The 21,540-nt window shown below is 40.3% G+C and overlaps 1 protein-coding gene across 3 annotated transcripts in view; it reads left to right on the top strand.

The window, feature by feature from the left end:
• Window positions 1-21,540, top strand: part of PRKCQ (protein kinase C theta) — a 143,106-nt gene that overhangs the window by 57,276 nt on the left and 64,290 nt on the right. For 2 of the 3 annotated variants that reach the window (XM_008002207.3, XM_008002206.3), the window contains exons 2-7: window positions 2,684-2,810; window positions 6,639-6,838; window positions 10,596-10,656; window positions 19,253-19,415; window positions 20,566-20,597; window positions 20,697-20,782. In XM_008002207.3, coding sequence (XP_008000398.1) covers window positions 2,693-2,810; window positions 6,639-6,838; window positions 10,596-10,656; window positions 19,253-19,415; window positions 20,566-20,597; window positions 20,697-20,782 — 660 coding nt within the window. In that variant the 5' untranslated portion in view covers window positions 2,684-2,692. The other variant, XM_073018705.1, reaches the window with a different exon arrangement.

Below are 21,540 nucleotides of genomic sequence, written 5' to 3'. Positions count from 1 at the left end.
CTTTACCTTTAAGTTAGGTTATTTTCTTTAAATGTAGAAGACCTTACCGACAGGAATAACCACCTGATAAATAATATTGTAATACTCTGGTGATCCAGTCTGATGCAGTATCCCTAAATCTGGGAAACGCTGTAAAAAAAAGAAAAGATGCTATCTTAAAGATGCATTTTTTCTTGTGTGTAGACATTGGAAACAGACGAAATATGTAGCTACAGACTTTAGTAAGGCAGATCATAGAGCTACTGTCAATAGGGTGTCATGCAAGAATGATAAGGAAGCCTGAAAAGATGTCAGAGAAACTTGAAAAAAATTTATAGTAAAATGTTAACTTAAAAAGCCAAATATAATTCCATACCCACAGGATGATCATAGCTTGTAAGAGAAAAACAAAAACCTTGCTAATTTAAAAAGACTAGGGAAAAATAGATCAAAATAGTAACTGATTTCTTTTATTGGTGGAAATCTGGAAAGACTTTTTACTAACTTTGTGTGTCTTCTTTATTTTTCATCATGATCATCTAAAAAGCACTCTAAACAACAGAGAGAAAAGCACTCTGTGTAGTTCAGGTATAAAATGCTGCCATCTGCCTGAAAAACTCACACCTGAGCTTGCAGTTCTATTGAATGATGTGTGAAGATTACCACACAACTACCTATTCTGTCTTCTAGATGTCAAGTGTATGTCAGGTCACATCTGACATACATTTCTAAAAGTCTGTGACCAGACCTTTAGAAAGAGGGATACTGACTTGGCTGTCAAACAGAACATACATGTGTTGGTCAAATCATCAAAATGCTTAGAAGTAACAGAATAGCACAAGTGAATCTGGTGAAATGGCTGTTTAATCTGCATTGCTTATTAAGTAAGAAATCATTGTCTAGGCAAGACCTTCAGGAGGAGACAGGGTTTTGCCCCAACTCTCTTCCTTGCTGTAATGGAAGCCCTGGTCACCCTGGAGACTTCCATGTCTTCCTGAGACAGCATCTCCCAGTCGCCTGCTGGGCTGCTGTTGCCTGATTAGAAACCCAACCTGGGGATAGCAGGATGACACCAGAAGAGGCCAGAGTGCTTTAACTCAGGCTTTATGAGTCAGTGATCCCTCTAGACTCAAACAGAATTAAGGAAATCTTCAAAAAGTCCCGACATGGCAATCACTCCCATCACTGAAAATGATTCTCAGTGATTTTTCCTGATTTGTGGAGAAATGAAGTTTTGTCTAAAAGACCCAAGTGGCCCAGGAAAGAAGGGATTCTCAAAGAAACTCTCTCCGGAGAACTCACAGCTGTTAGCCCCACTCCTGCCTGGGAATTTTAAACTCATAGGGCAAAGGGGGCCCCCTAAAGACAAATTTGTAAGTCATCTACCTGCTAATTCAGCAACGTGATAGATACGGAACCCAGCAAATCATGATGTTTACCTAACTGTCTCCATTAGATAAACTTTCCAAACTCTGCAGGAAATCAGGACTTCATTAATATCTGTGAAATTAACAGCACCTGTCAAACGCTCCTAATTTGTCTCTCTTGTAGAATCAAAGAACACTGGCATTTAGCATACAAGAGATACCTTTTGGCTTAGCTAGATGGGGTATTACAGGTCCAAGATTTCCAGGTATGTTACAGATTCTGACTTCCAGGTCTTTATTATTTCAAACAGTTTTATTTCTTTACACAAAGGCAGAAAAGACAACCAATGGTTTGTTTCTTATCTTTGGCTTACTTATGAAAACTCAGAAAAACAAGTATAAGTATAAAATGGTCAAGAAGAGAGACAGAGCAAGGAAGTAACTTTTTCACTGAATACCAGATGATAGTTTCAGATTAATGGGACCTTGGGAAAGTAGGTAAACAAGAAGAGGTATCTAGTTTATATAAGTGGCCAGAACACTCAATAATGGAACAATAGATGAAGAATTAGACTAGATTCCTGGATTTGTAGCCAACACTTTGATAACTATCATCTAAACCTCTTGGAAAGCATAATTACTGATTTTTGGGCTTTTATGAAGTATTTTGTTCATCCTTAGATGATAAAGCCCTATTTTATAGTAGTCAATGAGTTTAGAGTTTTCTACGTGGTTTGTGATGTTCAAAGGCTTAGCGTGTGTGTGTGTGTGTGTGTGTGTGTGTGTGTAACTGTGAAGAAAGGAGACCTTTTTGAAAATATCTGAAGTAAATAAGGATCAGCTGCTGAATGCCTTGGGCCAATCCCATTACACACATAAATAGACCATGTAAGAATTTTGCGGTGTCGTATTTAACTAGTGTGACGAAAATAGACTCGCTCTTTATAAACTCATTTTCTGATTACTGTGTGCTGTTTCCGGGGCACCTACTTGAATAACAGAAGACATAAAATGTTGGAAAACTTTTGCCTCACTCTCCAGCCATTGGGCCTAACTCCATTAGGTTGAGTGGAATTAACTCTTGAGTTACTTCTCACTAGCGAAGTTGAGTTCAGACTTCCAGAAAGCCTCTCCCCTCGGCAAGTCAGTGTGTGGTTTTGGGTGAGTCCAGCAGTGTCCTCTGCAGAAGGGGAAGTGAAAACATTTGTTCAGATGGATAGTGGACCTTTGTGAGGTTCTGGCTGTCCATGATAAAGCACTGGCTAAGTAGACGTGGGACACCAAAAACAGTATCTTTTATAGCCCCCAAACAGCGTTTGTCTTTTGTCGTTTTCCAGGGTGTAACCATGTCGCCATTTCTTCGGATTGGCTTGTCCAACTTTGACTGCGGATCCTGCCAGTCTTGTCAGGGCGAGGCTGTCAACCCTTACTGTGCTGTGCTCGTCAAAGAGTATGTCGAATCAGGTAAGTTTGAGTGGGTTTTCAAAGCAGGGGAGGAGGAGGAGAATCCTGCTATGAACTATGTATGAAGCAAGGTCTTCCAGGACATTTGACATCATCTGGTGGAACCAAATCCTACCATTTAGGATGCTGATGATGCCCAGCAAAGCCAAGGGCTTCCTTCTGGACACACATTTCGTGATGGACTCTAAACCAGGACCCGATGGCCCACCGGTGGCTCTATTACACCGTCTCATTTTTCCCACATATACAAAAGGAAAGAGACAGTTGGGTTGAGGAAATTACGTAAGGAGTTAATGGGAAGGAGCTCTAATGAGCTGAAGTAGAACATGGCCCTATGTGGTTAAGCCTGGTTACTTTAAATAAGTCTAGGTAGATTAAGAGTGCATAATCTTCCAACCAACCCTAAAGACTACTTACTGCTGCTTTGGCAAACTTCAGTGGATATTACAAAGCATCTATAATTAGCCATTAGAGTCCAAATTTCAGAAAACATACTTTTGCACTCACTAAGGTCTTGGCTGAATGGAAGAATCGTGATGTTTCATCAAGTTTAAATATTTACAGGCAGCTCAAGGTGAGAGGGAAAGTGGGACAGCCACCCAACGTCCCATTTGTGTGTTCAGAATGTTCCATTCCAACAGCCTTATGTGTAGGGAATCTCTCTGTGGGCACATCAACCGGCTTCCGCTCTCTGAGAGCCTCAGCTCTGCATTGTAAGTTTGCTGTGGATTTCCAAAGGAAAAGTAGGAGGGAGTTTAGCTCCCACAACTCTCCTGATGCACACCTTTTCTTGTTTCCCTACGTGCATTTTGATTTTAGCAGACACTTTGTAGAGAATGATAATGACAATGGATGCAGGCTTGCAGTCACTGCGGAAGCCGTCACAGTTCACTTACACAAAAGTGTTTACAGAGAGACCACTGCAAGAGTGCTGGGGCCAGAGCATAGAGGGAAAAAAAGTCAACTCAATAAGCTGAAGGAACTCAGGAAGACTGCCTTCGCTTTAGAGCATCTATTCTTGCAGAAGAAAGTGGCAATAAACAAAAATGCAAACAGCAGGTAATGAAGGAACAAAAAGCAGTGTAAAGAAGAGAGGACTGGGGGCAGGGATGTGCGTTATCTTACATAGGGTTGTCCGGCAAAGGTCTGTGAGCAGGTACATTTGCAGATGCAAGAAGAAACTGACTCAGGTGTTGAGAACCTCCTGCCAGATGCTCACAGTTCAGATTCTGGGTTTCCCAAACCTACTATCTTGCATCCCCCACCAAAAGACTTTTTGCTTCACAGCTGACTTTGTCCTTCCAGCCACTCTGAACACATCAAAGCCAGGGAGACTGTCTGAATCATCTTGATTTCCTTTCTGCCCAGAGTTCTCTCCTGTTTCGTTAAAAGTGTGAATGCCACTTGCTCCCAACCTAAAACCTTTCAAATGTCACAGACATCTTTGAAGTGTAAAATGTCTGAGTTTTTCAAAGCCGCCTTTGACTTAATGGGTCTCCTGGATCCAGTTCTCTTTACCCTCTCAGTTCTCCCTGACATTTGCCTCCCGACGGCCTTTTTTTTTTTTTTTTTAATTGCTTTTGGCCTTGCCTTTGAACTTGGTCTAATCAGCCATGTGGATCGAGAGACTTTGTCAGAAAAGAAGGAAATTGGTTTTCCTAAAGATTAGCCTGTGGAGTTGGGGGGAGTTTAGAGATTTTTGCTTTTGATTTTATTTTGGGTTTGTTCTGAAAGGAAATCACTCTGAATATTATCATTCAATATTTACTTCTACAGAATTTAAACACATTTCAGTTCTTGGAGTGTAAGACTGTGTTTTCCACAATAAGCCAACAGAACAAGGACAAATAGACCATGGGACTGTGGGGCTGTGAGTCATTGAAAACGGTAACACTCTTGATAGATAGGATCCTCTGTTTAGGTAATTACACGCGTGGTGAATGCAAATGTAAAAAGTGCCTTGTTTCGAGGATTTTCGCCCCTTCTTGGAGGATTTTTGGCCCTTTTCTCCAGGCACAGAGAATGGTTACTATCGAAAGGAATTATCCAAAAGGGAAGCTTCAGGTCTGTGGAACTAAAATGTTACTGTGATCATTAATATTGCCATTGGTTTCTAAAAAGCCCAATCTCCAGTCCAATTGTTTTTAACCAACCCACAAAAACTTTCCCCTTTCTATTCCACCTTTAGTAATCTCATGGTTTATATTGTTCCTAGCCAAGTTTATCTAACATTTGAGTTTCAAGCTTATGCAACTCCTTGTATACCCCCAAAATAAATACTAATTTAACAAACGCTAAATGCCTGCTCTGCTTAGCTTTGTGTGTTGGACAGAAGAGGCCCTCGAAAGTTAGAAGGGCTTTATTTCCTGGCTGTAAGCGGATTTTTCCCCTTTTGCTTAATCGACATCTCTGAATTGCTAAATCTGCCACTTAATGTGCTTATATCACAAGAAACAAACCCTCAAATGCAGGTTTCTGCTTCTGAAATGATTAAAGAATAAATACCAGAGAAAATTCAATGTGCATGAAAGACAAGGAAAAACTTCTTAATTAGCAAACTCTTTGCCAATCTCAGTGCGGCTTTAGGGAGGTTTCCCCTGAACTGACCTTCCCGTCTACAGATTCATTACTATTTCCAGGGCTCCTACCTGCTTACCTTTCCTCACTTGCAGGCTTGCAGTCTGCTTCAGCCTCGCTGGCTCCATGGGTGAAGACCAGCACCACCTCTCCGAGCTGCCCATCAGCTTTTGCTGAGGGTGCATGGTACATGTAAAATGTATCTTCACCCAAGAATTAGAGAAGGAAATAATGGCTCATTATGTTTTAAAGATCATTGCCTCTTACTGTATTTATGTCAAATGGAAAAAAATTTAAATATTTATTAAAGGAGCATTCATTATACGCTTAAATTATGCCACTATGTCTTTCAGATGAACACACAGTGGTTTTGAATTGACTATGTTTAACCCGGGGCCAGTGAGGTTAATCAGTCCTAGGATTAACACTACAGATTAATAAAGGAGAATCTCAAAGGCATAAAAGATTTTTTAAAAAGTTTGTTGCTCAGGTGTTCACACCCAGAGTGAAGCAACTAACTGTTGATTAGGAAAAGAACATTTTAAAACCAACCCGATAGTACCATAGATGGTTGTTTTTGGCTAATTATAGAAATGGACCCTTTGGTCTTAAAGCTTGGAACTTACATTTGTTTTATCTGAGTTTCTTCCTCAGGAAAGGATCCCCACACCTCTCAAAAAAATATTAAAGAACTGAAACTCACCACATCATGGCATCCAGAGACAGAAGCGCCAGGCCCCTGGTTCATCGTGATTGGTTCCTTACCCCTCCCGAGTTCCTGTTTTCTCATACAAAGTTACATTTCTTACCTGCTATATAAATCCCTAGTTTTAGCCAGTCTTGGAGATGGACTTCAGACTGAGCTCTCGTCTCCTCGGCTGCAGCACCCAATTAAAGCCTTCTTCCTTGGCAATTCTCGTCATTTCAGTCATTGACTTTCTGTGTGGTGAGCAGCAGAACCTAGAACGCCTGGTGTTTCGGTAACAATTTCCAGTCCAAGGCATTAGCAGATTGTTGTCTGAGTTACCTACATTGGAACTTATAAGGTTCAATGCATCACCTTGCATCTAGACCAGGGGACTGTCTCATTCTGTCCCATATTGTCTCTGATTGTTTATGTGCTGCTTTTGTCTTCCCAACAGAATTCTATATCCCAGAGAACAGAGGGAGCAGGTGCTACCGTTGAGTTGAACTGAATTATTTTCTAGCCCTGACTGAAGGAGTAATGAGAACTTACCTTTCTGTTCCTAGAGAATGGGCAGATGTATATCCAGAAAAAGCCTACCATGTACCCACCCTGGGACAGCACTTTTGATGCCCACATCAACAAGGGAAGAGTCATGCAGATCATTGTGAAAGGCAAAAACGTGGACCTCATCTCTGAAACCACTGTGGAGCTCTACTCGCTGGCTGAGAGGTGCAGGAAGAACAACGGGAAGACAGAAATATGGGTAACGTTGTGTAAAGTGTATGCACCTAAGGGATAAGCATGATGGTAGCAGACGACTGGTTCAGAACTCCATGTCAATCTGAAGGTGTGATTACACTGGCCTCGGGTCACCAGGCTCCCTACCACTTCCTTATTGGTGATTTGACAATGGCAATGGTTATTCTTGATGGGCTGTAGAACACATTGACATCTTCAGATGCCCACATCAAAGAGATGTAGAAAGTCTCTTAGACTATGATAAAGTGTTATTTATTTAAAACTGTTAAAGCAGGCTTGGAACATCTTAAATTCCCCTTAAGTGCGGGATGAATTTTTGTCTATCAATCCAGTTGTCAGTTTCATTGACTTTTTCAGTTTTGGGAATAATATTTGTATATAAAACTTAATCAAGATTTATCAAACAACAACTAATGCTTTTTAACTTAGAAATTACTTGTTTAACCCAATAGACTCAGAACACATTGAGATATCAAAATCTTAATTTTATTAAACTTCATCAATACATTTCTTTTTCTTTTTCTTTTCTTTTCTTTCTTTCTTTTTTTTTTAAACAGAGTCTTGCTCTGTCACCCAGGCTGGTATGCAGTGGCGCGATCTCGGCTCACTGCAAACTCGGCCTCCCGGGTTTACGCCATCCTCCTGCCTCAGCCTCCCAAGTAGCTGGCACTACAAGTGCACACCGCCATGCCCCGCTAATTTTTTGTATTTTAGTAGAGACGGGGTTTCACTGTGTTAGCCAGAATGGTCTCGATCTCCTGACCTTGTGATCCACCTGCCTCGGCTTCCCAAAGTGCTGGGATTACAGGCGTGAGCCACCGCGCCCGGCCCATCAGTACATTTTTAAAGTAAGTAAAAAGCTATCAGAATGTGAGAGGATAGAACAAAGATCCATTTAATGTTTGGTCTTTTCTCTCCATATTTTGACAGTTCCTACAATTTTTTTCAGCTGTAATGAATTCACTTAGCTTACTTTGACTAAGAAGTGCATCATACACAATTCATCTTAGCACACCAAGTTGTTAAAAACCTGGATTATGGTAGTAAATATTTAGAAATGTCAAAAGGAAGGGTAAAATAATGAAAGCGTTAAAAAAAATTCTAATGAAAATTTCTGAGGCACAAAATAAAAGAAAATATATCAGTAAGAAACTGCTTTTACCTGATCTGAAATCCAGAAAATATTTTCAAATGTTTATATCATCTGTGCCAAAGGAGAGAATCCTGACTTTCTGCTTCTTACTTTCTATAACTGATTTTAAGAAATCCACTCAAAAGATTTTCAAGTCACAGGTTTCAAATGGGAATGACATAAACCTAAAAACTAGGGTTTTGTGTCAGTTTTGTATTTTTGACCTAAAAAAAATTAATGCTTTTTAAGAAAGTATAAAAATCTTTGCTTGCATCGCTAAAGTAATCTTTAGAGACAAATATATGCCAAGATTTTTTAAAAGGTGCTCATGCCCATGCTTAGCTATGTCCAGGTAATTCAGTTGGGCAGTATCTATTCAGCACTTGTGCGTTGGCTTGGGAAAAGGGTTCCTGGGGCTGGGCGCGGTGGCTCATGCCTGTAATCCCAGCACTTAAGGAGGCCAAGGTGGGCAGTTCACCTGAAGTCAGGAGTTCAAGACTAGCCTGGCCAACATGGCGATACCTTGTCTCTACTAAAAATACAAAAATTAGCCGGGCATGGTGGTAGGTGCCTGTAATCCCAGCTACTTGGGAGGCTGAGGCAGGAAAATCACTTGAACCCAGGAGGCGGAAGTTGCAGTGAACCTAATTGTTTTATTAGGTAGAAGCAGGAATGGGGGAAACTGAGGAAGACCAGTTTATTGGGTCTACCTAACTTTTTTTTAAAAGAATCGTCAATTCCCCAATTTTAAAAATACAATTCTATTCATGTTTCCGTCTCAATTAATGAAAGGATAAGTCGGGAGCGAGATCTTTTCGTTAAGTAGTCTTCACTGATATGCAGGTTGCCGTTCTGTTTATATCTCTTCAAGTTGCATATGATTTCTTGCCTAGGATTTTGTTTATTTCATCCTTAACAGACTTTTCTTTGCATTCTAGGATTATTTAGACATCAGCACATGGTGGCATTCAGATGCTCATTTCACCAACTAGCACACTTTTTGCACTTTTAAGCTTTGGTGGGCTTTTTGTTTTGTTTCGTGTTTTTTTTTTTTTTTGCCAAGGTTATTTCTTAATTTACTTTTATTTTAAGGGCCAACAGGTTGTTTGGGACTTACATTTTCCCTTGCTTCTTTTGGAATCTACGTTTCTAACACTCATTTCTCTAAAGAAAATGATATTCTCACATTTGCCTTTCATGTCTCTCAACGCCATATTGAGAGACACTTTTTGTTTCCCCAAGGTTGTGACTATTTTCATGGCTGTCTCCTATTTGCTTCCCAAAGTGTACTGGAATATGGCTTTCTATGGGTGCTGTTTTTCCAGGAGCTAATTGCTTTAATTTCTCCATCACTACTAAGTACGGAATATTGCCAACTTTGTGGTCACCTGGTGCCAATTTTCACTATTCCATTTGGAAACGGGCCCCTTGCCATAGCTCTTCCATCTCCATTTTTGCCTCCATCTTTACTCCTTATTCCACAAGCCAGAGAACAATGGTGCATACCTGCCATGTCAAAAGTACTTTTTTTTCGTGAATCTATTGAAACTCATATGAAAATGTATAGTTGTCACAGCAATGCAAGCTTATTTTATCACAAAATTCTCACAGCAGTAATGCTGTGACATAGGCATTGCTATTATGTCCGTTTTTCAGAGATTTCCCAAGACGGTGACTCGCACAAGGTCGCATAACCAGAAAATTATTTAGCCACGATTCAAATTCAATCCTGAGTTCCACAGGACATTACTTGCTATTTCTTAGTTACTCTGGTTTACCTGGCTAACCCACAGACATAATGACCAATAATGACCTTCAAGTCATGTTCTTTCTTATTCTTTTTGGTCTGTTGATGGCATAATGGGATGGTTTAATAGATTAACATCAGTGCTCAGGTTGTCTTGGACTTGGATTTGTCCTTTCTTCTGCTTATGTCACTTTATGGGAGATCCTACATCATCCCTTAAAATGACACTTTGTTCTGCCCTCTTATACATAATAATAGAGTACTGAAGTATATATTTATATACACTTATAAATTCTTTCCCAGACCAGTGTAATTAGAATTTTCTTTAGTGGAGGATCCAAGACTTTCCTAAAAATACAATCTCTCTTTGTGAAAGAGAAAAACCACCCCCATTGAATGCCCTGATTAACTTAGGCATGCATCCCAGGTAGAAAGGAAGACGGGGGCCTGGAGGCAGCCTCAAAGAGGCAGGATTTATCTTTCCCTTCAAAAGAAGAGCTTTTTCCCCAAGGAAGCCAGTCCCAGTGCCTGCGATTCTTTTGTCATGATGAAGATCTGAGTCTTCCCTGTGACAGTTCTTCAGATAAGCAGCATCACCGCGCCAGAAAACCGAATAGAATCTGTTTTAGGATTTTATTTCTTCCTTATGTAAGTTTTTAGATCCAAATAAAATTAATGAATTGCTGGGATGTTTTAAGAAAAGAAAGGCGACTGTCACAGTTGCTACAGTCGTCTGATGACAATGAGTGTGAGTACAGTGGAGAGTAACAATGATTGTATTCTGTGTTGGAAATCTCCTGCCATCGTCAGTAGCCAGTGATGTCATTGAGCTCAGGGCTTGTTTCGCATTCTGACTGACGTTTCTCTCCTTCTCTCAACCAGTTAGAGCTGAAACCTCAAGGCCGAATGCTAATGAATGCAAGATACTTTCTGGAAATGAGTGGCAAGTGACATTTCTTCTTCCTGTTTGGGGGTGAGGAGGGCATGGCCTTTTCCTCAAATGCAGCTTATTTTACCTTTGCAATTATTGTAGAAAAGAATAAAGAGGCACAAAATTGTTTTAAAATTCTCAGAGATGCTCAGGCATGACTTTAAAAGACACTATCTGGGCCAGAAAAACGTAGAAATATAAAACATTTACAGCCCTTGTTTTTAAGTGATGTGAATCCATGTGCCCAATGCTCTTAGACTCTGTCTTTATTTTAGTTTAGGAATTCGGTCTAAGTACAAAAGACTGTTGATGTGTGGTTATGTGTGTACACACTGTCTAGGTTTAAATGATGTGTTCTAACAACCTGCCATATTATCAGTAGAATACAAATTAAGAAGTGGATAAATACGTTCCATAAAATTAGTAACAAAATGCTAATACTTGAAGTAAGTCACCTCAAGTCCTTTTAGGAACAAGAAAAGGTGGGAAAACACACGGCTAAAGGGTTTTGGTTCCAGGTTACATGTGGACTTTGGCCACAGAAGTTAAATTTCCCGGTACAATGTGCTAAGACAGGCTGTCAGGGATGTGTATGGGAATCAGATCCCCCTACTTATAAAATCCTAAGCCACAGCATGGACATGTAAATTTACTGACGGTAAACTCACTTCATTTTTTCCTAAATTAGTTTTACTACCAAGAAGAAGCGAGTTGGACCTCATGCATTTATGGTGCTTTTTGAGTTTTGGCTTACCATATATAATTCCTCCAGGTCTAAATTCAAACAATACATCAGAGAAATACAATATTATGAAATAATCACAGAAAACATTATTATGAAATAATCATAGAAAACTCACCAGATATTCGATGATATTGAGGCCTGGTGATTCATCTTTTAGGTGTGATAATAATATTGTGGTTATGTTTTTTAAAAGGCATGCTAACCTGTTACAGATATCTGCTGAAATATTTTAGATAAAAAAATATGATACCATGGCTTTGCTTCAAAATAATCCAGTGGCATGGAGTGGAGGATGGACAGGGTATACTGAAAGACAGTGGCCATTAATTAGTAATTGCTGAAACTGAATGACTGATACATGGAAATTGATTATAGTATTTGCTCAACTTTTATGTATATTTGAAATTTTCCAGAATAAAAATTTTTTAAGAGAAAGAAAGCATTACTGAGAAGGGAAAAATGTACCTGAAATTTTATTTCTTTTTCCTCTTGGAAGGTGTAGATATATAGTACACATAGTACAACTTTTGAATTGGCTGAGGTAGAGTGATTGCAGGATATCTGAATAACCAGATTTGCATAAAAGGTGAAAGTGCTGACCTAAATCATAGTATCAATGATGTTTAATTCCTTGAATAAGATAAATACATTCCTCCCATTAGTTTAAAGCATGACCCAATGTAAATTGAAAAAGGGTCCTGTCTGGGCATGGTGGCTCATACCTGTAATCCCACTACTTTGGGAGGCTGAGGCAGGCAGATCACCTGAGCTCAGGAGTTCCAGGCTAGCCTGGGCAACATGGCAAAACCCATTATCTACCAAAAATACACAAATTAGCCAGAGTTGGTGGTGCATGCCTGTAGTCCCAGCTACTTGTGAGGCTGAGGTGGGAAGATGGTCTAAGCCCAGGTTGTTGAAGTTGCAGGGAGCGGTGATTTTGCTACTGCACTGCAGCCTGGATGAGAGAGAGAGAGAGAGAGAAAGAAAGAGAAAGGGAGAGAGAGGAAGGAAGGAAGGGAGGGAGGGAGGGGGAGAGAGAGAGAGAGAGAAAGAGAAAGGGAGAGAGAGAGGAAGGAAGGAAGGAAGAGAGAGAGAGAGAAAGAAAAGAAAGAAAGAAAGAGAAAGAAAGAAAAAGAAAGAAAGAAAGAAAGAAAGAGAGGGAGACAAGGGGGAGGGAGGGAAGAAAGGAGAAAAAGTGTCCTTTGAAAGAAAGGAGGGGAGAGGAGGGGAGGGGAAGGGAGGGGAGGGGAGGGGAGGGGTGGGAAGGGAAGGGAAGGGAAGGGAAAAAGGGCCCTTCATCAGAATGCAAGTATTTTTGGTAATTGATTTTAAGATCCCTGCTTTGAAAAACAATTCCATGGACAGTCCTTCTATTCCTGTGGAACTTAAATACTTTATTAGAATGAGAGAGCAAATTCACTTGGGCAAAAACAATGATATTCCACAAAAAATAATGACAAAAGCCTAGGAAATGTTTTAAGAATAAAGCTTTGTAATATTTAAAACTTTTTATATCTAGATCCAAATTGACACTCCATCTCTAAATTTTTATATGTCAAAAAATCTAATTTTAAAAACCAAAGTTATGGAATAACCTAACTAGAAAATTCCTTGTTAATGACAAGGAAGAGAGTAGAGGATGCCACTTTCTTTTAAGAATGCTCATTGTTAGTATAAGAAATCATCTTCTGAAGGATTCAGAAAAGCAAAACGTGTTCTTCTACTCAGGGAACATGAACCCAGATTGAAGAGGTGGTACAGATCAGACAATTAGATAAAATTATAACCTAAACCACACAAATACTGATTAACCAAGAGATCAGTGTATGTTGCCTTCATTTCAGTAAGTTCCACAGTGTGGGCATTAAAGGGTAGGAAGAGTTGAGTTTTCTGAAGAAGAGGGATGGCCTTACAAGGAGGAAAAAGTGAAGACTTGAGCAGGAATATGCCATGGGTGAGGGCTGCCGGGAGAACAGCCTAGGTAGACTCTTAGGCTCCTGCTGAAACCAGAATGAGGAGTCAGAGACAGATATTGGAGGGCAAGAGGAGTGCATAGTCTTGGGTTGTGCTTTGAACTAATGGGAAGAATATACTTTCTTTTACTTAAGGAATTACACAGTATTGGTCTACAAAATTTCACTTATGTTATGGAGAGGTGATAAAAATCTGTTCTAGGAGTGTGGCTACAGTAATAAAATAAAAGGAATAGTCTAAAAGACAATACTGTTGCAGAAAGATTTCATGGTAGAGTAGATGAAATATCTACAGAATGCCTGTTAAGGGTACATAGTTGAGATGCTTTATAATTCTTTAAAAATTAGGCTGGGAGCAACGGCTAATGCCTATAATCCCAACACTTTAGGAGGCCAAGGTGGGAGGATCACTTGAGCCCAGGAGTTTGAGACCAGCCTGGGCAGTGTAGAGTGACCCCATCTTTACAAGAAAATTTAAAAATTACCTGGGTATGGTGGCACATGCCTGTAGTCTCACCTACTTGGGAGGCTGAGGCAGGAGGATCGCTTGAGCCCATGACATCAAAGATACAGTGAGCCAAGATAGTGCCACTGCACTCCAGCCTGGGCAACAGAACAAGACCCTGTCTCCAAATAATAATAATAATGATTACTCCTTAAAAATGTAAGTTGAATGAAGGGAAAAAGTGTTGAGAATATCTCTTAAAATAGCTAGACTGGGAAAAAGGTAGGAGTGGCAGAAGTGGGAGATATGGAAAGAAGAGGAAAATGAGAGGGGGATAAGGAATTCAAATTTGAATAACACTTGAGATAATACCATGTCTCTAGTGTTCCTCTTCCATGGAAGCCTCAAGTCCTCTAACTCACCAGGAAGTAAATGGCTCAGCTCTCCATAGCAGACTACTTTGTCCTTTCTCTTTGAAATCCCCTCATGTTGAGTTTTTGAGCAGGAATCATTTTTTCTCTGCTTCCTCTGTTCTCCTATTATTACTTTCTTGTAACTTCAGAATTCCCCATGGTCATCTCATGCCCCCCGCCCTTCTATTTCACACCTTCCTATGTTTCTCTATTCATTCAGTAACCAACCTTCAACCCATATATCATCACTCAGAATTCTCCACCTCCAGGGACTCACACTCAGAACTTGTTTTTCCAGAGCTCATCCTCCTCCCCTGTCAATTCTGCCCTTCTTCCCAGCCAATAAGTACTAGCCTTTAGTTCAGTTTCCCTTTTACCCCATTTATTTGCCCACTTCTGGCATTAACTCGCTACCTAGCCTGGCTCCCATGATAAGCCTTTGTCAGCACTTTGCTCTCGTTAGTTCCCTCTTTGCCATGGATATTCTGATCTCCAAACCTTGCATTCTCCCCTCTCATTCTCCCCGGCTTTGCTAGAAAAAGTCGTACAGCTAAGTGTGTTACAAACAGATGGTATTAGATGACGTCCCTGTGGTTCAGACTCTATGTTTGGCTTCTTAGCAGACCTCTCCAACTAAATTTCCTGTACTTACACATTTTAAGGGGCCAAATTAAACTAAGTATCCAAAATTATACTTACCACATTCACGAGCAACCTATTTCTTTTATAACTTACTATCGTACTTAATTATATAATAACTCATTCCACAAAACCTGGACATAATTTTTATAGCCTCCTTTTCCTTCAACTTCCATATGAGTGCATCAGTCAATCATTTATGTTCATGTTGTCTAGTCAATATTTTGTCCATTTCATTATCTAATTACTTCCTGACTACCTCCTGCCATATCCCATCCATTCTCCTACGGTGGTCCTAGAAGTAATGATGCCAAGCTCCAATCTGACCACATAACGCCTCTGCCCCTGCTGCAGCATTCCAGCATCTGCAAATTGTCTGCAGGAAAGTGTCCAAACTGTTCTAACACGTACACATCTTCTGGAAGTGACTGCTGATCATTTCTGCTTCACCCTCTGCACTCTGGCAATGCCCAGCTAGTTCTGGACCCCCACCCACACCCTGAGGAACCTTAGCTCTGTAGTTTTGCTCATTCCCTTCCACCCAGAGAGAGCAACTTTGGCTTTTCCCCACCATACCTTCTCCCACACATTAGTAGGAGTTCTCTGTCCTTCAGAATTCAGCACAGAAACATCTCTGCCAGGACCTTTCTTGTCCGACGTCTCTCCTTCTCTCCTTCACCTACCTTCACCTGCCTTCGCTGGTATAGTTTCCTCATTTTCATGGTCCCATAGCATCCTGTGAATACCTCTGTACTGACACATTGATTGTCTTTCCTTTTGGACTCAACTCCTTGCGGGACAGCCACTGTCAAAATACATCTCATTAATTCCTTTAACTTTGGCGCCAGGTTTCAGGTGAGGCATGCAGGAAGTACACAATGAATGCATGTTGAACTGTTCAGCTGGACTTACCTTGGCACTTAGAAATCTCCTTCGTTTCCTTTTGATTCCCACACAATGGCTCTTCCTACCATTCCCATCCTCCTTGGTTTCTGGGGGTGCCTCTCCTCTGATTCTGGGAGGTTGATCTTGCCTCCAACATGATTGGTAGAGACCCTATCTTCTTTTTTATATTTTTAAATTTATTTTATATACTTTTTTTTTCCTTGAGACGGAGTTTTATTCTTGTCACCCAGGCTGGAGTGCGATGGCACTATGTTGGCTCACCGCAACCTCCGCCTCCCGAGTTCAAGTGATTCTCCTGCCTCAGCCTCCTGAGTATCTGGGACTACAAGGATGTGCCACCATGCCCAGCTAATTTTGTATTTTTTAGTAGAGACGGGATTTCACCATGTTGGTCAGGCTGGTCTCGAACTCCCGACCTCAGGTGATCTGCCTGCCTCGGCCTCCCAAAGTGCTGGGATTAGAGGTGTGAGCCACCATGCCCGGCAGACACCCTGTCTTCTGTCTGTCTCTGCACTTTAGGATGCAGCTGCTTCCTTCCACCTTCTCCTCCTGCTCCTCTGCGTCAGAGACAGCTGCTCCCTTTCTTGGTTGCACACCTCTCATCCCAGCAGTCCTGCTCTATCAATACACTTTACCTCTGACATCCTCGACTCTGCCTTCTCTCTGCAGTTTCTTCCTCATTCCCAAGACATACTGCATTATCCATCTTCCCCAATCTTGAACACCATCTCTTCTTTTTTTTTCACCTTTTTACCTCCATGAGTTTTTTTTTTTTTTTTTTGCTTTCCCTAACACACTGCTTTAAAAAGTAGTTTATATTTATCAGTTTCTGTTTCTTCCCTTCTACTTCTATTCTTAGACCCTAAGACTCTGGCTTATAATTCAACCAGTCTGCTGAAATGGCTTTCTCCAGGATTATGAGTTCTCACCTGCTTCTTAGCCTTCAATTTCCTTGATATCTCTCTGTCATACAATGCTGAAAACTTCATTTCTTTTCAACTTGACTGATGCGATATTGTCCAAGTTTTCCTCTTAATTTTTCAGCTGCCTCTTCTTGGTCTCTTTTGCCATTTCTTTTCCTACCTCCTAAAAAGTACGGGTGCCCATATCCCTGAGCCTATTCCACACCATCATATGTGGCCTCTTACGGTTGGCTGTTCTGTGTCTGTGTCACATCTCCCTGACTTGACTGTCAGCCATGCGACGGTGAGGAGCAATACGTTTCTTCAGCACATCCAGCAAAGCAGTTTGCTCACAGCTGCTCAGGAAACTTGTAATTTGACTGACTACAAACAAATGATAGCTTAGACCACATAAATAGATTAGAATCCATTAGTATAAAAGAAAAAAAATGGCAAAAACCAATGAGCTCATTCAAACCAGTAAATAGAGAAATAAATAGTCAATACCAAAAGAATTAAAGAATTCTGTTTTTACATTGACTCTTTTATAATGCTTGAAAAAGAGGATAAAGGAAATCACAGAAAATAACAGTGTAAATTCATTTCTAGAAATTCCTAATATTTTAAAAAATTATAGTATAGTCTAATGTACAAATTATATATATAAACTATATGTTTATAGTTTATAAAACATGTTTATATACATGTAGACATGTATGTATATAAACATATATGTATAGACATGTATAAAATACATTTACTATACATTTAAACATATATATGATTTTTACAGTAAAAAACTGTATAGGGTCCCCAGAATAATTCACTTTCATTCCCTTCATTTAAAAGTATATTTGTCCTTTTTATTTTATTTTAATGCATCTGGACCAAAATAGAAACAAGTCACATGTTATAAACAAATGACCTACTCTACTAGTCACAAGTTGTAAATAGATTTGGACATTTATACCAGAACTTGTGGAAGAACGTGATGAACTCAGTGACCCTTAATTTAACCCCTCCTTTACCAAGCTGAATTTATTATTTCCAGCCCAGTTCCAGGTAAAAGGACCTAAATTACCTACTCTTAAAGTATCAGGCAAAGTATTATGTTCCATCTGTGGAACTGTTAAGAGGGTTACTGGAAATGCTTTTTGTCTGGGAGTTGGAGTTGCCATAAAACAGATCTGTGGGCACTACAGAAAAGGCTTGAGTCCAAAAGGGTGTCCTGGGATGTGGCTGGATTCCTGGGGGAGGTTTCTACCCACACAGCTCCTCCTTGGTCTACCTACAGTGTTTCTAGTCTAACCACTGTTAGGGATTGGACATTAAGGTACCTTGGAAGATAATTTGCTTCAAACGCATTGTCAGGCTACTGCCAACTGCTTAGCCAGAATAAAAGAAATTTAGATTGAATATTATTAACTCATTGTGAAATATGATGAACCTGCTATTTAAACGAAACCTCAATGTTTTGTATTTGTTACAAAATAGAAGAAGTAATCCAAGAGTCTTCAAGCTATTGTAAAATTATAACTCTAGAATTTAAATTCATTATCCTTATTTATTTATTCACATATTTGTTTGTGTATTATTTTTGATATAGCAATGGTTATTTTTATTTCTTTACTGTTCCCTGTGTTATTCTCCCTCACCTACTGAAGTATCCATTGTGCTGTTTAACCATGACTGCCTTACAATTTGGTGTTTCATGAGGACCAGGGCTTCAGCAAGGGCATCATAAGCATTCTCATAATTTGACTATCTTAGTTTTTCAACCCTTTGGAAAGATCTCATCTAGGTATAGGGCACTCTAAACAGTGACTATCTAAAGCACTTTCACCAATATTCATGAGCCCAGGGTGAAATGAATAGATTGAATCTGATGGCTTGATGCTGATGACTAGGTAATGCACGGGATTACCTAGACACTAAAAAAATGCAGTGAGATATTAATTTTCTGGCCTTTTTCACATGGTAAATATGGTTGGTAGCTGGTGTATCTGATCACTGTGGACATCAGGAACCAGGACACAATGTCCCAAAGTTCCTTTCCCCTCACACAGCATCCTGGTCAGCTCCTCCCAGTCTACTCCAGCATGTCTCCAACAACTGACTGTAAAGCTTCCTGGCACCTCTGAAATACTGTTCCCAAGATGCTGTCAGTAACCACGTGATTCTCTAGAATTACAGACAGGAAAGCCTTTGCCACTTCCTGCCTTTTCTGGTTGAGTCATCATTGACAGTGACAAAGAGAGGTTGATAGATACCTTCAAAGTTCTAATCTCTGGTTTTGAAACTTGAAGAGGATAGCTCAGCCCAGTCAAAGAGGAGCGAAGGATTGAGCCAGTAATCCGACATTGTTTTCACCCTCTAAGAATATGCCCTGTGATGAATCTATGTTGTAGAATTAAGGAAAGATGCTTAGTGTGGTACCCACCATAGTGAGTACCTGGAATGTTTCAGCAGGTTCTCAGTGCTGGTTCTCCTCTAGCCCTTGCCCATCTCCCTCCCCTCCTGACCCAGATGGAATAGGAGTCGTCCTGTTGCAGAACTTCACTTTCTTCCCCTTTCTCTTCCTGTAGACACAAAGGACATGAGTGAATTTGAGACGGAAGGCTTCTTTGCTTTGCATCAGCGCCGGGGTGCCATCAAGCAGGCAAAGGTCCACCACGTCAAGTGCCATGAGTTCACCGCCACCTTCTTCCCACAGCCCACGTTTTGCTCTGTCTGCCACGAGTTTGTCTGGTACGGTCACTTGGCATCTCCCTCCAAGCTTTGGGTTATGCATTTTGTTGCATCTTCTTAATCCTGTAGGCTGGCATGCTCCACCATGGGGTTATGCTGGAGTAAGTGCTACCTCAGCGTTGTCAGGGACCTCGCCGGAACTGAGAAGGTTCAAATGGTGTGATCCAATAGAAGAGGTGCATGAGGAAGCCAGGTCTAGTCAGGAAAAATGCCCATGGGATTTTCATTTCTGCCTCAATCGGGGGCTACTGGGGGTAAGTGGGAAGGAACAGAAGTGAAAGATATGTTTATTACAAGCTGTTTTCCAGTTTTATAGTCAAAACTTCCCCCACCTAATGGCCCAACCGTGCTGGTGCTACGTTTTGCAACAGGCAGCACTTTGCCATTGTAGCTAATGGTTTAAATGTTTATGAGGCTCTTGGGTATCTTAACAGCCATCAAACAGATCAGTTTAAGCCTCAGTAACCACATAGCAAAGGCTATGACAGAGTAGAGACTTGAAATGACTCCTGTTTCTGGCTCTCAGCATCCTAGCCTATTAAGGGATACTCTTCCCTTTAGGCTACTGCAGAAACTGTTAAAGCACAGCTCCCGTGTAACCAGGGTATCCACATGCCAGATCGACTTGGAGGGTTTTCATCAACCTGCTTGTGTCTAATCACTTGAACCTCCTTTCTCTCTAATCATGGATGTCACTCAGGAATCGGCCCTACATGTGAGACTTTGTTGGTTGCAAATATTCTCAGATGCTCAGAAAGAGGAAATAAAATGTTACAGATGTCTTTGTTCATCTGTAGTGAGCTCACCGAGGCCATGAATTTTTAAATCTAGCACAGGGAAATGTGCTACAAAGAGTCTGTGATGCATGCGTTTTCATTCCTGCATTTTAATCTCTATATGTTTGCTTGGAAAATACAACAATAAAAAAGAAATCAGCCGCTTCTCATTTATTTATTTATCAAACTTTTTAAAAAGCAGCTTAAAAGGAAAAACACTCTGTTAATACTCTCGGCAAATGATACAAGAGGGCTACTGATCAGAAACTACTCTGTGATCTTAGGGGGTTATGAGATCTCATTCACCTCTTAAATGCTGTTGGTGCTGATGTTGATACCAACGTTGAAATAAATCAGTGTGTGCTTTATTACAGGGGCCTGAACAAACAGGGCTACCAGTGCCGACGTAAGTAAGAGGGTTTCGGTTGTAGTACCATCATTCTTTTTATTTAGTTATTCCTTAGGCTATGAAGATCGTAAGCTGCATTTTTTTTTTCCTTTTCAGAATGCAATGCAGCAATTCACAAGAAGTGTATTGATAAAGTTATAGCAAAGTGCACAGGATCAGCTATCAATAGCCGAGAAACCATGGTACGTATTTACATTCCTCTTTGACGTGCAGTGATTTTTATCAAAACGTTAAATGTTACAGCCCACGAATGCTTCTGAATAATGCCAGAACTTGAATCCTTCCATTTATCAGTGAACATCCATCTCCCTAAAACTCTTTCCTCTTCAATAATGATTGTTATCGAGTTACCCAAACCAGAGGGTGAATTCGAAATTAGCCAGGCATGGTGGCATAAGCCTGTAATCCAAGCTACTCAGAAGGCTGAGGCAGGAGAATCTCTTGAACTCAGGAGGCGGAGGTTGCAGTGAACCAAGACCACGCCACTGCACTCCAGCCTGAGCAACAGAGTGAGACTCCAGCTCAAAAAAAAAAAAAAAGAGAAAAAAAAGGAAATCTCTGCACTTGTACCTCCTATATATACACAAATTATATACAGGAAGAATTTTCATGGCTCTACTTTTCCAGAAAAATGGCACAGAAAGTGGCCAGAAAGCATACTTTAGATTAATTATATGAGAACAATCCTTGTGGCACCCCCAGCTGGAAACGACAGTAAAAGAGTAAATAAAGGCAAATGATGATAAGATACTGCAACATGGCATTTGCAAGGTCAGAGATAATAACAAAGGCATAATTTTATGTTGAGAAGCAAATATTTCTTTTAGAATAAACTTTGAGGTATAATCTGAAGACAAATTATATTTTACCTAATGGAGGAGGGAAACTGGGCTAGCATGTGGGCAGCCTATCATTATGAATTTTAAATTGTTTTAAATTT

The sequence above is a fragment of the Chlorocebus sabaeus genome, chromosome 9 (assembly GCF_047675955.1).
Source record: "Chlorocebus sabaeus isolate Y175 chromosome 9, mChlSab1.0.hap1, whole genome shotgun sequence".
Taxonomy (NCBI): Eukaryota; Metazoa; Chordata; class Mammalia; order Primates; family Cercopithecidae; genus Chlorocebus; species Chlorocebus sabaeus.
This window is presented reverse-complemented; position numbering and strand designations above follow the sequence as displayed.